Source organism: Opisthorchis viverrini (genome assembly GCF_000715545.1).
Source record: "Opisthorchis viverrini unplaced genomic scaffold opera_v5_16, whole genome shotgun sequence".
In the NCBI taxonomy this organism is placed as follows: domain Eukaryota; kingdom Metazoa; phylum Platyhelminthes; class Trematoda; order Opisthorchiida; family Opisthorchiidae; genus Opisthorchis; species Opisthorchis viverrini.
The window spans coordinates 2,631,075-2,644,799 of record NW_008751672.1 but is presented as its reverse complement, the minus strand read 5'-3'; the positions used below and the strand labels follow the sequence as shown (position 1 = coordinate 2,644,799).

Sequence of the window (13,725 nt, the reverse complement as noted above, 5' to 3'; positions counted from 1 at the left end):
GCGATTGCAGCACACTTGGCCGAAACCTGTCATATCATAGACAAGGAGCAAGCCTTCACCATCATATACCGGGTACCTCTGAACGGACCACGACTGGTACGATCCAAACTACTATCGATCGCAGAAGCGATAGGAATCCGACTGCTGGATCCACAACTTTGCATCCAAAAGAAACTTGTGCGACCTCTGAACTTGAACTGGCCTACGAAACATCTGGTCCCACAAGTCTGTCTGACATTGACGTCATGACCCATTGACCTACCCCTCACCAAACCCCCTTCCTTTGACTTCTATTTCTCTAAAGTGTAGCCCCGATCTCAACCTTTTCCACGGAATTTTGCTTTGTGGAGAATAGCTGAACGCACGATCCTCAGTTATTCAGTTCAGTTTACCAGTACGATCGAGCTAATTTGCAAATGACTGCACCTACATACGATCTAATGTTCCAGCAGGGGAGAGAAATGTGATCTAGGTTCGCCTAACGAGTCCCAAAAAGGACAAAACAGGTATAATGGCTTGTCAGAGATTCCAGCAACTTCGTAGAAAACTTGAACAATTGTTCGGAAGGAACACTGGTGAATTGCAGGGCTGATTTGGGTTATAAAAAATCAGCGTAAGGCATTTCAAACTATTGAAAAAATGCTAGAAGGTTTTGTGATCTTGCACAAAGCGCCTTAAATAAAATATGGGTAGTCCGCATCCAAAAAGAGGCTATGACTGCCTCGCGGTCTATCTGTATCCATAATTGCAAACATCCATTTCGTTTATTGTTTCAAAGCAAACCCCTGGTTGCCATGTCTCCTTAACCCCCCACGTTGATGTCCTTTTTCGTTGCTGACCTGTTGCAGCCACATTCTTCTGAGCACCCTGAATGACAGTTCCGCTGATTCCCACGCTCATCTCCATCTGCATTAAAATGCAGACATCATCCTTACGTTATACCGCAGAACCCGCCTCAATCGATGTTTCGAGTGCACTATTCGCCCAAATAGGCTCATGAATACTCCATTACTTACATGTTTCTACGTGGATTCCAGCAAAGATTTGGTCGGCTTTTCCATTAGGCCACCTCAGTGGGGGACTTCAGCGACTGTGTCAAACCACGTACTTTCAAGTAGTACGTACCTGGAAATGTAACAAGGCTCATTCAATACATCGTTCCATTCACTTTGTGCCTCCTGATCATGCCTACCCAGGGGTTGTTTACTTCCTAAGGCCAGGGTGAGGTCGTTGCGAATTAGGTTGGAGCCATCGGCCCTCAAGAAGAAGCTGGACCTTACAGTTTGCGTACCTCCGCGACCCATTTGGGAGTGTCTGTGTGACTCTCACAGATCCCTCATACCGGGTTGTTAAATGGTTGGAGGCCTGAACAACAGTCTCCTGGCCCCCCATGTTGCGGATTGGGACATGTACGGGGACTTGTTCTGCAAAATTAGTCAAGCACCTGCATTTTCCACCAAACACAGCTGCCCTGAGATAAGGCCTTTGAGCCAAATACTGGCTGAGGACCCTAATCATCTTGCTGTGTAGGTTTGGATGCCATGGCAGTATACCAACCCATGTACAAGCATTACACCAAAAAGCGACAATGATCTCATGTCACTTTGACCGCCGCACAGTGCCATCAGCCGGCTTGCCTTGCGTCATACTGCAGGGCAGGTAAGCGAAAGCGGACTACAGCTGACGACTTCCTTCTTTCTTTCTCTCTCTCTCTCATACACTTTTCCTTTCTTTACCCCCAAACCCAATGATATACTTCTCCTTGTAGGCCAATTATTTAAGACCGATGGTTCCGTTCGTCTTACAACGGTTTTGGCGGCAACATTTCAGCTTCTTCAGGTGCCTTCATCCTCAGGATGCTCGAAGTTATTCTTCGGGCATCGACGCCCAGCCTAACTAGTTGCCATTAATGTCCGCATTCTGAAGCAAGTAGGACAGAAAGCTGCTTATGCTCTCACACTGAACTCGCTTGGTATTGATGTGTGGTGTGTATCAGAAACAAAACTTGAAGACGCAAGCACAGTGGCTGAGCTAACCGCCCATCACTCTCCACTCGCTTCTGGCCGCGCAGGTACGGCAGAATGTGCAGGGCTTTATATCGTCTTAACTCACTGGGTGGAAGGCTGCTTGTGTGACTGGATACTCGTTAATAGTCACCTGTGTACGGTTTGTCTGGCAACTGTCTCACAAGCGGGAAGTTGATCGATGGCTGTTTTGTCGCATCTGTTTTGTCGTATCCCATCAAAGACAATTTTATTACGCCCTGAGTGCCCTGTTGCGGCGAGCTGAAGGTTCGGATGTCGTTCCAGTTGCCGGAGATCTGAATCACAAGTGGGAACGCTTAGCTCATCTGAGACTGGATCAGTTGGTCGACATGGACTAGAACTGGTACGTAAGGAAATTGGCGAAAGACTGCTTCAGCTATGTGCTGATTTTTTTGGCAGTGCTCACTTCCGAAATAACCAAAGTCTTCTGGCCACATGCTGTCCTCCAACAGCACGCCGGCCACGAAATCAAACTGATCAAGTCACCATCAGTAACTGAGGTCGAGGGTCAATAATTGACTGACGACTGTTTTGGAAAACATTCATGGATTCAGATCACGCGCTCGTCCGGAGTCGCTTCTGTCTTCGCTTTCCAGGACCCCGTGAGATGCAGACAAATAATTTAGCAACTGAGAGCCAGATGGTGGACGAATTTACCAAAATCGTCTTCTTAAATCTATTCCGGCTGTTCTACCATCATATGTGAATGCATGCTGGAACGAGATTGCCCCATCTGTTCATAGTGCTGGGACCTCATCAACAGGGCCGTTCAGGCACTGGATATCAAACCGAAAGGTGGCACTGCTTGAATTTACGACAGTTGTTCGTGCCATTTCCGAACATACTTTGGCCCACTGACTTATCAGACACCAAGTGAATGTGAGCGCGTACACCGACCGTGAAGACTGGCAGACTCTGGAGTCTAAGGAAATGGCAGAGGCCAAGAAAACCGTGAATATCCGACGACCATCTTCTTTGGTCCGTGAAACCGCTCTCAGAAAACCGCCTTTGAGAGGAACCATCAACAGGCAGATTGGAGTGAATATCTTGAATAATGAAGAACGCTTCNCCGAGTACTTGGACAACAATTCTGGAGGTCATTATCTGTCACTCATATGGTAGCTGAACTAGAATCCTGAACGGTGAATCTGGAAGCCCTTACGGCCATGAAGGTCTGCGCCAACTACACATGTTCTCTCAAGCACCACCAATCACCTAATGCGGATGACTGCCCACGGGTATTGTTAGAAAATGGGGTTGAAATCCTCAGTGAGCGTTTGCCAGATTTGTTTGTGTATATATGGGAAAAGGGGGCTGTCCCATACGAGTGGGAGAAATCGATTATAGTATCCATTTTCAAAAAAGGAGCTCGTAGTGAATACGGTAATCAGAGGGGGATAAGCTTCCAATCGTAACGGAACTCATGGGATCATTACTTCATCCCCTCATGGTGGCTCCCGAAACACTAACTCGAGAGCAGGAAGCCGAATTCCGGCCTAGCAGAGGTTGTGTTGATCATTCGTATCAAAGTCGCACAATTTTAGTATTCCTGGACTGGATTCGGTAGACCGGTTTATCTTCCTTAACAGGCTCACCCAGCACCGAATGCCCCGGAATTAGATTAACACGATGAGTTCTTTGTATTCTCAGACTTTCGGGTTTGTGAGGGTATATGGTATGCCCTCAAAACGCTTCTGTACACAAAGCTGTGTCCGTCAGGGCCGTCCACTCACTCTGTTCCTAGTAAATTTCGTGATCAATGAGATATTGAGACTAACCATGGAAGATCTTCAAAACCTTGGTGTTCAAATAGCTACTGACTAAAACCTTGTCGACCTTGTCGTTTTCGGGGAGAAGTCGCAAGTGTTTTGGGTTGAACTGACCAAATTCATTCCGTACGTTGGAATGCGCTTTGCACCCACAGAGTGTAAGGTCATGATTCTGAAAATTCAGTCACTGAACATAACACTTAAAATCCAGGGAGCACCCGAAGTTGTAGAGCGTTCTACCTACTTTGAGAGTTGTATTACTTCCGACTGTAAGGGTCAATGCGCGAATCTGAGACACCTATAGCATCAAAGCGGTATATCCCTGAATCTCAAGGGATTTGTGTGTCAGACTACAGTGTGGCTGTATGGCTGTGAGACTTGGCGTGTTCGGGCAGCGGAAGTGAGACGTCTTTAGGTGTTGGACAGCCGCTCCTCAGAAGCAAAGCTCGTGTGGGTTGGTGCTGTCGAATCCGTAACGAGGCTATTAGACGGCGAGTTTTCGGCTGTACAACGGGAACTTCCGGCACCAGAAGCATCGTTGGTTAGACCATGTATTGCACATACCGAACCATCGTTTGCTGAAGAGAGTGATATTTTCCGTCCTCAATTCGGAGTGGCAGAGGCGGTCAAACCTGGTAAAGGAGTATGAAAGAGATTACTATACGTATTGGTTCTGTCGGTGCCACCCGCCTTTCGGGATGGGAGCTCCCTAACCTCTGAATTAGTGTCTGGAAGTGTAGACACCCCGGAATGACTGTAGTAGGCTAGCACTATGCCCCTTCCTCGTTCCTTTTCTTTACAATGAGACTTCCGAACAAATTGTGGTTGTGCGGCAATGAATCTGATGTTATGTTGTCGATAATGATGATGAGAGCCCCCGGCACTTTACAGCCTGGAAGTCCTGATGTGCGATTTGCTATCGAAAGCAACCGACTGTCTTCTTTGTGCAGTCACTACACAGTTGTCGTAAACAACGAAGCTGTGGATAGGCCCATTTCAGTGTTCAGATGCTCCATTAATAAAGCCCGGAGCCATCAAAAGTTGGAGAGGTAATAGATATACACATATGCTCGGTCGATACCTTCCACCTGCGGAACTGGTGGTATCCTAGCTTGACTGAGCAACACTGCCGGAAGATTAATGAGTAGAATTTGTAATCTCCCAAAACCAATTGGATGAGTTTTTAGTGTTGACCGTGTCCGTTAGTTTCTGTGCTGAGATAACGATGTCAAACGGAATGGCAGAGGTTGGTTGCAGAACGAGCAAGTCGCAGCAACCTGGGTCGAAAATATCAATTGGCAGGACAGATTTTTAGATTATATGTCAGTAAGTTAAAAGTGAAACTTGTCTGCCGCGACAGTTTGGCAGAATTCCATCAGTGAAGAAGCCAAATGAGGTACCGGCAAGATATATTTGTTTTGATCCCCGCTCGAGCATGTTATCCATTTTCAGGTGAAAACTGAACGTAAACATCTCGTGTGGGTGGGTTGGTGGGTGGTCTTACAGATCCGTACACGGGCCCGATATCCTATTAGCCAACTTTGAGCTCGCCAACTTCCGTTAGTATGGTTTCTGTTCGGGTGACCTCTGATATCAATCTCTCCGGATTATTCGAGGTGGTCCTTACTGACCTGACGACAGGAGCGTCCAGTCTGCTGATTTGCTGGTAGGATAGCCGGCTCTGTGCGAGAATTCCATATAAGTGGCCGGTCGTTTGCACACTGTGGTGCCTGGAGTGGGTCCAGAGCACCTTAGTTCCAAGCTTACTCTTCTTAGTCTAGTATCTCCTGGTGCCGAAATTTTCACTTTCTTTACTTGAATGCGCGCTATCCCTGGGTTTGCATTACAGAGATCAGTGGTAGTAGATCATATATTCAGACGGTTAATTTGTTTGAGCGCTTTAGTCTACACCCCGTTTTATCCGCTACATGCCCTGTTACGTTCTCCGTAACTGACTTGACATATTGCGTTTTTTCTCTCACCTTTGTTAACACTGCCATTCAACCGTGAACTTGTCTCTCTCATTGCCACACTCGCTTGACGGAGTATCATTGTATGGTTTACATGAACCAGTCTTGATGTGAGTGTCAACGTACACTTGATAAAGACTATTCGATATGATTTTTTATTCTTGTTCTCTTGTTTCCATACAAAGCAAAAACCTCTTTCGCGCCAACTCTTTTGCCCTCTGGAATCCCAGTATACAAAATAATAAAAGAGCAAGGCAAAAACTCCTTTCGGGCCACCTATTTTGCCCCATGGAATCCCAGTATACAAAATAATAAAAGACCTAAGTGGGACTTCCATTCTCAGTTAGAACGCATTCTGAACCAGTTAAAGAAAAACTGAGCTGGCTGAAAACTGGCTGAAAAACCGAGAAGCACTCCACTAGGGAGTTTCGAACCTCCGACGTTGAACACCAATGCCCAGCCATGGTGGTTAATCAGCAGTGTGATTAGTTCTTACTTAGATAGGACATAGTGCCAGTCATCTTTCAGTAACGGAAACTACATCACATGATCACGTGTCCTCGAGTGACAAACAGTTTGGTAATGATTGAAATGAGCAGAGAGACAGACAGAGACTGAGAAATCTAGTTATGGAGGCTAATCTGTTAACTGACAATTATCTACTTGAATAAAGGGCTCAATGTAGAACAAGCACACGCGAGTAGCGAAAAAATATGACTGCTTAAAGCGCGTACGGGTATCCAGTTTGGGATTCTTTCAAAGCGAGAGGAGCCTGAAAGATAACAGCAAGAGATTCTGTACAGTACTGTGTGAATGTGTCCTTATTAGCTATTGAATCTTGGAGTTAGCTGTGTTTTGCTCTGTTATTAGCGTTTACAGCATTAGGGGCAGTATTTCTGAATGCTCTTTGTGTACATGAATGCATTCATTCATTTGTGACCTCGGATTATAACTGACAGCTGCTGTGATCGTCGAACCGAAGTAATTTCAATCTTTATGAATACCTAGAATTTTATGAATTTGCAATAGCATGAAGTACTTACTACTATTTAACTTGATACCATTCCACCGAATGGGAAAGGTTTCTTCATAAACTTGCACTTTGGATGAATGAGTACACAAACTAGGAAAAGATTCAAGGTAAGAGCAAACAGCAACGCGTCCAGAATACATTTTCTTGTGGTGCACCGCAGTGATATTTAATGTGTTCAGAATAAAATAAACTCACAGGAATTGGGATTTCAGCGTTTTCTGGACCGAGTGGGTCCGTTTCCCAGGCCATTCCAAAAATCTGGGACAAAACGAAGGCGTAATGATATAGGATGTGGAGGGGAGTTCAGGTGATAGTGCAGTACACAACAGCTGTTCTTCAGTTTTGGAAATTTATTATCTATTCAGCACAGTTCGTAAAATATAATCCGTTGACGTCAGAGTAAATTTACTTACCTGGATCTGAGTAAAGTTGTCGAACAGCTTCCATAACTCCAGAATATCTGCGTTAAGGAGGGTGTCAGTATCCAGAACTATTGCCTGTCAGAAAAGGAGAAAAGTAAATCAGTCAAGCCATTTCAACCTACATCACTTAGCGTGCTTTAGAGGATTATCTAATCTAGCTGGACAAAACCGGAGAACTCGAAATTTGACTATGCTTTAGATAGCACCAACCATATTACTGAAAATCGTTGACGTATAGCAGAACCTGGAACTAAATTCACCACCATAAAAGTTTCCCGCACGGAGACTATCGGCTTACACGGGCCAATCCTTACCTCTTGGAGTGCAGCACATTCAGTTGCTGAAAAAAAACCTCATAAACGACAGATTCCGCTGGGTTCCAGATGAGTCTCCCGTGGAAACCAAATTTGTATGCAAATTTGTATGCTCTAAGTCTGTGCATTTTGGCTCCAAGTAGAAAATAAGGTTGACGAAAAATCGCTGATTGCGCCTACATAACTAGCCCCAAGAAGGTCGAAATTGGTCGTGAGCTGTCGAAGAGTTTCCAGCAACCTTATGAGTAGTATAATGCGTCTATATAACTTCCCCCTTCAATTCAAAGTCCACAAGGTGGAAGAATGGTGATGCGAAACTTATATATCGCTTGCTTTAACGCGTAATTCATGGGCTATCACATTATCACGAAAGGATGGAATGACAGACAATTTCAGCTTCCGTTTATGAAACAGATGTATCGGTCAAAGGAACAAGTAATTAACAAAGCGTCTGCGCTTCGCCCCCTACATCACTGCAATGTGAGCATAACTATTTTATCTGCAACCTTTCACTTGGACATTTGAGTAGCTTTCTAACTGCTTTCAAATCAATGTGTAAAAATTAGCTTAAAGTGCTATTGTTGGTAAATCTTAGCATGTTGCACCACAGAACCAGGCATCGCCAAATTTTGAGCTTTACTCTTGCATCCGTAGATAGTTTCTGCGAACTTCGAGTTTGACGCGGCTGAATAATTACATATCAACTCAGGTGGCTCAACAAATTAACATTAGTCATACTTGTCCCGATAAACGGCGATCATTTTCAGGAGGATGGAAGTTTCCCGCCATTTTAGTAGATTGTGTCGGTTCTACGTACGCCTAAACGACAGAAAGAGCTATCGAGAATTCTACTTCGCCTGTAGGCTCATATCGCTTCCACGAAGAAAAAAGTACAGGGTCAGTAAACCATGTTTCGTCTGGTTTAGCTGTACATCTGATTGCCTCATTATCCAGCACGCACTGAATTCCGGCAACGGAGAAATCCAATCAGTGAATAGTCGTCCGTCAAACGACTGAGTTCCGTTGTAAAATCCAGCCTAATGTCAAGCTAAACTGCGTGTCGTTCTAATTAAGAAGCCTTATATCTTGAATGGTTCTGGACATAGTTTTTGAAACTGAGTTGTAATATTTAAGCAGCACGAAAAAGCGCAAAATGCCCTCGTGTGGGTTACAGAAAACATGGAAATATACGGGTGTAACGGTGGAAACTATTAATGAGACATGCGAATAGCATGTTTTATCGTAAATCCGCTTCGCGTCTATTGAAAAATGAGATTCATCACGGCATTTGTGGAATTGCTTTGTGGCATTCGTTTGCATTTGAGCGATAGTCAATGAGTACCCAGGAAAGTTCAGGAAGACGCGTTCGAGAAGAAGACGGGTATTCGGTTTTTATAAACAAGATGCATATGAAAGTTTTGCTTCCCTGTCCAATGGTCTGTAACTGTTCAGCTGGTGCTTTCCAATAAGTAACTCTGCAGGGAGGGCTTTCTTCCTTTCATGGGTAGCGCCGTGGAACCTCGCAGCCGAGGAAATTCACTTTTGGGATCTGTTAAGAAATTATTTTCATTTAACAAGTGTGAAAGAATCAGTGGATGGCCGCTGACAGGCTCCACTTCAGCTGACATCTCATCAAATAACTTCAGTCCTCTTGAAGAAGCTACTCTGAAAAGTCTCACCCGAAAGATTTACTTGAATTACATTGCGCTACAAATGTTTCGTTTCGAAATAATTCTTTACCGAACGGGGTTTTACTAAACAACGGGGCAGTCAGTGTCACCGTGTCTTGGAATCGCTGCTTGGTGGGTAATCAGGCAATCAGAATGCTTGTTGCGCAAACTTTCATTGACTTATTTAAATTCATGGAGTTGTGTGCTTCATGGTTGCCGTGGCAATCGCCCAGAGCGGATTCAGTCTCAAAATGTGATGTGGATGCATTGAGTGAGGGTGCTTGACGAGGCCATCGCTGATTACAACTTCCTCACTGAGTGGGGAATGAAACGTTGATACCGGTTGACCTTAAGTGATGTTGAGAACCAATAGATGCTTATCTGTGCTACGCAAAGCGATCAAAATCCAGAGGACAAGGATACCAGTTGGAGTATTTTCTTGCCGAACTCTGCAACTCTGCACCAGGCGAACGATCCCCCATGTTTGGTTTCCAGGAAAGTAATTTACTGACCTCTTGTCGCAACAGGTGCCAGTCGGTCAGATGAGGTTCCCGAGGATAATATATAGTTTACCATAGAGTATTGTTTCCAGTAGGCCCTCTTTGAGAATTGCCCTTATAAGAAAACCCTTCGTGTACGGGCCCTCTATGTTGGGTCGAAAGCGGTAACATTTGGGATCCCACCGGGCGAAGTCCAATAAAAAAAACCAGAAGTTCGGAAGATGATTAAGCGTGTTTGCGCTCAACTTGCACCAGAAGCGAAGGAAATCAAGCCAGATAAACAAACTGAGTTGCCATTGTCTCTTCTGTTGTACTGAATATCTCTTTGGGTGCTGGGGCTGCCTATTGGTTACACCTGAATTGGGCCCGCCAGACAACACGATAAGGAGCAGCCAGAAAACCAGGAATACGGCTATACTATCAGGTCAGGTCAAATATACGGAACCAGTGCGTAAAAATATATAGGATATGATCAGTCACCTTGATGCACGTTGTGGGTTTTGCGGGATGTGTAGTGTTCACCCCACAACATGCATCAACAAAAGTTGTCCAGCGGGTTTCAAGCGTCTGTGGCGCCACCTGACTGGGAAGTCCTGACAAGCGGGCCAATCGATCGTCACAACCAGGACAGTCACTGCGTCGTCGTATCGATGGTGTTGGGGCATACCAATCACATCGCTCAAACGTGAACACATTCGCCCGCTCAGATGTGTCCAACTTGCACTGGTGCAATAGTGGTAACACGTTCGGCTCGCAAGTCAGGTGCCCTATTTTCAAACCGCGGCACGGCCATTGGATATGCACTGCTAATGAGCTTTAACGCCCAGTGCTACCCTCCTTTAGTGTGGAATGACCAGAATAATTGCGCCAGGACATGAGGATAACTGTTCAAACGAGATTGATGTGAATGTGAACAATCAATAGCTTTGTCTGTCCAGCCAATGATGATGTCACTGTCGTGAGCATTTCCACTCCACATGCAGGTAAGGGTACGGGTGTATTGGGCACACGCGGCCAAACAGGTCTGCCTTGCAACGGGTAAGCAAACAAGTGAGTCAGTCAGTAGTTAACAACAGACACGCAGGCGTGCCAACCAATCGGACATCCCTCCATTCCGCCACTACTGTCTCACTCCAGATCGATGGTGGATTGGCGAACGGACAGGCACACGCGCAAACTCTACGGCACATCGAGGCGCTAGCTACTACAGTCCTCCACCACCAGATTTAGCCAACTCCAGCTTGGCAACGCTCGACCGGCGTTGACTCCCTTGCTGATCAGCTTAGTCAGTTTGAAGAATCTGTCGCTGTTTCCAAACTCTTTGCTTCAATCCGGAGTCCACCAGTACTGTGAGCTCCGATGTTTGTTCCGCATCGGGCCGTTGCTTCCTAGTTCTGATATGGTCTAAATGACGGCGTATTATCTTCCCGTCTTGTAACAACACATAGATAAGGTTACGGTTGTCAACGTCACAACCACGCACCCATTTCTTATCTGACGGATGAAGTTTGACGTAAACCTCCTCGCCACTTCGTACTGTGCGAGGTCGGGCCTGCTTAGCTGCGCTTCGCTTCATGGAACAGTCATTTTTTGCCTTTACCTGCCAAATCCGACCGTACCGGATCCAAACGTGTTCGAAGACTTCGTCCCATTAGCAATTCGCAGGGCGTCTTCGTCCGTAGCAGTATGTGGCGTAAACCTGTACTGCGGTAAAAACTTGTTCAGTCTTGTTTGTAGCGGACCTGGGCTTTGTTTCATCTATCCATTCTTTACCGCTTCTACCGCACGTTCAGTCAGCCGTTAGAAGCGGAATGGTATGGGATGGTATGTAAAAACATGTTCCATTCCGTTGGTTTTCAAAAGCTGACTGCTGAAATTTCGCACTGGTGAAAGCCGTACCGTTATCGGAAACAATCGTATCAGTTACACCGTGCCGAAGTGCTGCGAAGTGTCGACGCACTAGATGCAGTTCTGGTGGGCACCGCTTCTGTCCACTTGGAATACGCATCGAAAATCACAAGGACCATATAATTTTCAATAGGGCCACAGTAATCCACGTGTACGCGGTTAACTGCGTGTTACCTGGGTGGCCTGAATGTAATTCCATTAAAATTTTCGGAAGGAATTATCACTGTTGCACCCCATAGTAAACATCCATCTTCCACCCTTAATTCCGACGATCGTTCACGTAATCCAACCTTCTCCGGCCATCCGTAAGAAGTGAAACGAAGCACGCGTGAGAGTTCTGGATCTTTCCTTGGTTCTACTCGTATTTCCGCAGCAGTCATAGGTAGATCATCAACCCAAATTTACCAGCTCGGCTAGTTTCGGTGTGTGAAATGGGACATCCCGTAGCGGTAGGCGACTTAGGGCATCCTCTGTGAGTTCATTTGTCCAAGAGTGTACTGCAAATGATACCGGGATCAGGCCAGTTTTAAGACCCAATGTTGCATTCTAGGCGACGTCATTTAAGGTAATGGTTTATTTTCTCCGAGAATTCCAAGTAAAGGCTTGTGATCCGTATATATGTCAAACGTTTGCCCGAAGGGGGTAGTGTTGAAAAAGTGCCACTGCGAACAGAACTGCCAACGACTCCTTGTCAATTTGTGCGTAATTCCGCGCCACAGACGACAAAGATCTTGAAGTCCCGATCTATCCTTCTGCGATAACACGGCTCCAACAACATATGGTGAAGCATCACAGGAAACAACAATGGGCTGTGTTGAATCGAAATGGGTGAGCACCGGAGGACAAGTAAGGGCACGTTTCACCTGTCGAAACGCTTTCTCTTATTCGTGATTCCAAATCCAGCTAATGCCTCGACGTAGCAAGTAATTCAGTGGGTGTAAAAGTGTGGCGGTTTCCGGAATAAACCTCGCATAGTGATTAACCATGCCTAAGAAAGATCTTAGTTCATGCTTATCCGTTGGTTGCGGTGCTTCTAATATTGGACGTATTTTCTCCGCTTGAGGGACCAAACCCTTTGCACTGATGCGGAAACCCAAATAGTCCACACAATCAGCCAGGAAATCACAGCTTTCTTTCTTCGTAGTCCACACTCCTTCGGACGATCAGGTACCAGTTTCAACGACTTCAAATGCTCCTCCATGGTACACCCGGTTATCAGAATATCGTCTGTGTCTTGTGTATGCCCGCAATAACGTTTTCGATTGTGTGTTGTGCGTGGATGGAGCGGAGTGGATTCCAAAAGGAACGACTTCAAACCTCCATGGTACACCCGGTTATCAGAATATCGTCTGTGTCTTGTGTATGCCCGCAATAACGTTTTCGATTGTGTGTTGTGTGTGCATGGAGCGGAGTGGATTCCAAAAGGAAGGCGATTAAACATAAACAATCTTCTATGAGTAATGATAGTTGTAACGGGTCTCCCTTCCTCCGTTAATTCCAATTGCTCGTAAGCACGAGCTAGATCTAGTTTTGAAAAATATCTGCTCTTACCAATTTGTGCGTAAACGTCTTCGGTTTGAGGTAATTGGTAATGTTCTGCAGTTGTGCTCGTATTGACCGCAGATTCTAAGTGTGCCGTCCGGTTTCAGCATTGGTACAACTGGTGTAGCCTATTCCGAGAACTCCGTGCTTTGAATTATTCCTTCACGCTGCAAACGGTTAAGTTCTTCTTCGACCTTTGGACGCAGCAAGTAAGGTAGTGACTGAGCCTTTAGGAAACGCGGCTGTTTTCCCGGCGGAACGTATATATTCACCTTCCCCCTGGGAAACTTGCCAGTCTTTGGTTCTGAAAATACTTCTTCATAATTGCGGATGAGAGATTGAACCTCAGGGAGTGTCGAGACCTGGTTTAACGTAAGTATGGGTAATTGTTGTAGCCAGTCAGGTCCTAACAGGTTCGAACCATTTCCTTCAGCAAAAAAATATGGTTTTGTTCACCGTCACACCCTTGTACGAAACATTCACGTTTTCCGCCCCCAACAACTTCACCACTTTTCCCGTATATGTTCGAAGCCGGACTGGGGATTGCTGAAG

At 45.6% G+C, this 13,725-nt stretch overlaps 2 protein-coding genes across 2 annotated transcripts in view; one reads left to right on the top strand and one right to left on the bottom strand.

Annotated features, from left to right (window-relative positions):
* Positions 1–13,725, top strand: part of T265_01521 (hypothetical protein) — a gene marked incomplete at both ends in the record, with an annotated part of 55,806 nt that overhangs the window by 14,867 nt on the left and 27,214 nt on the right. The window lies entirely within an intron of this gene.
* Positions 1–13,725, bottom strand: part of T265_01520 (hypothetical protein) — a gene marked incomplete at both ends in the record, with an annotated part of 54,957 nt that overhangs the window by 16,015 nt on the left and 25,217 nt on the right. The window contains 2 exons of the mRNA XM_009165561.1: positions 7,013–7,075; positions 7,231–7,314. Of these exons, the coding sequence (XP_009163825.1) occupies positions 7,013–7,075; positions 7,231–7,314 (147 nt within the window). The remainder of the gene's footprint in view (positions 1–7,012; positions 7,076–7,230; positions 7,315–13,725) is intronic.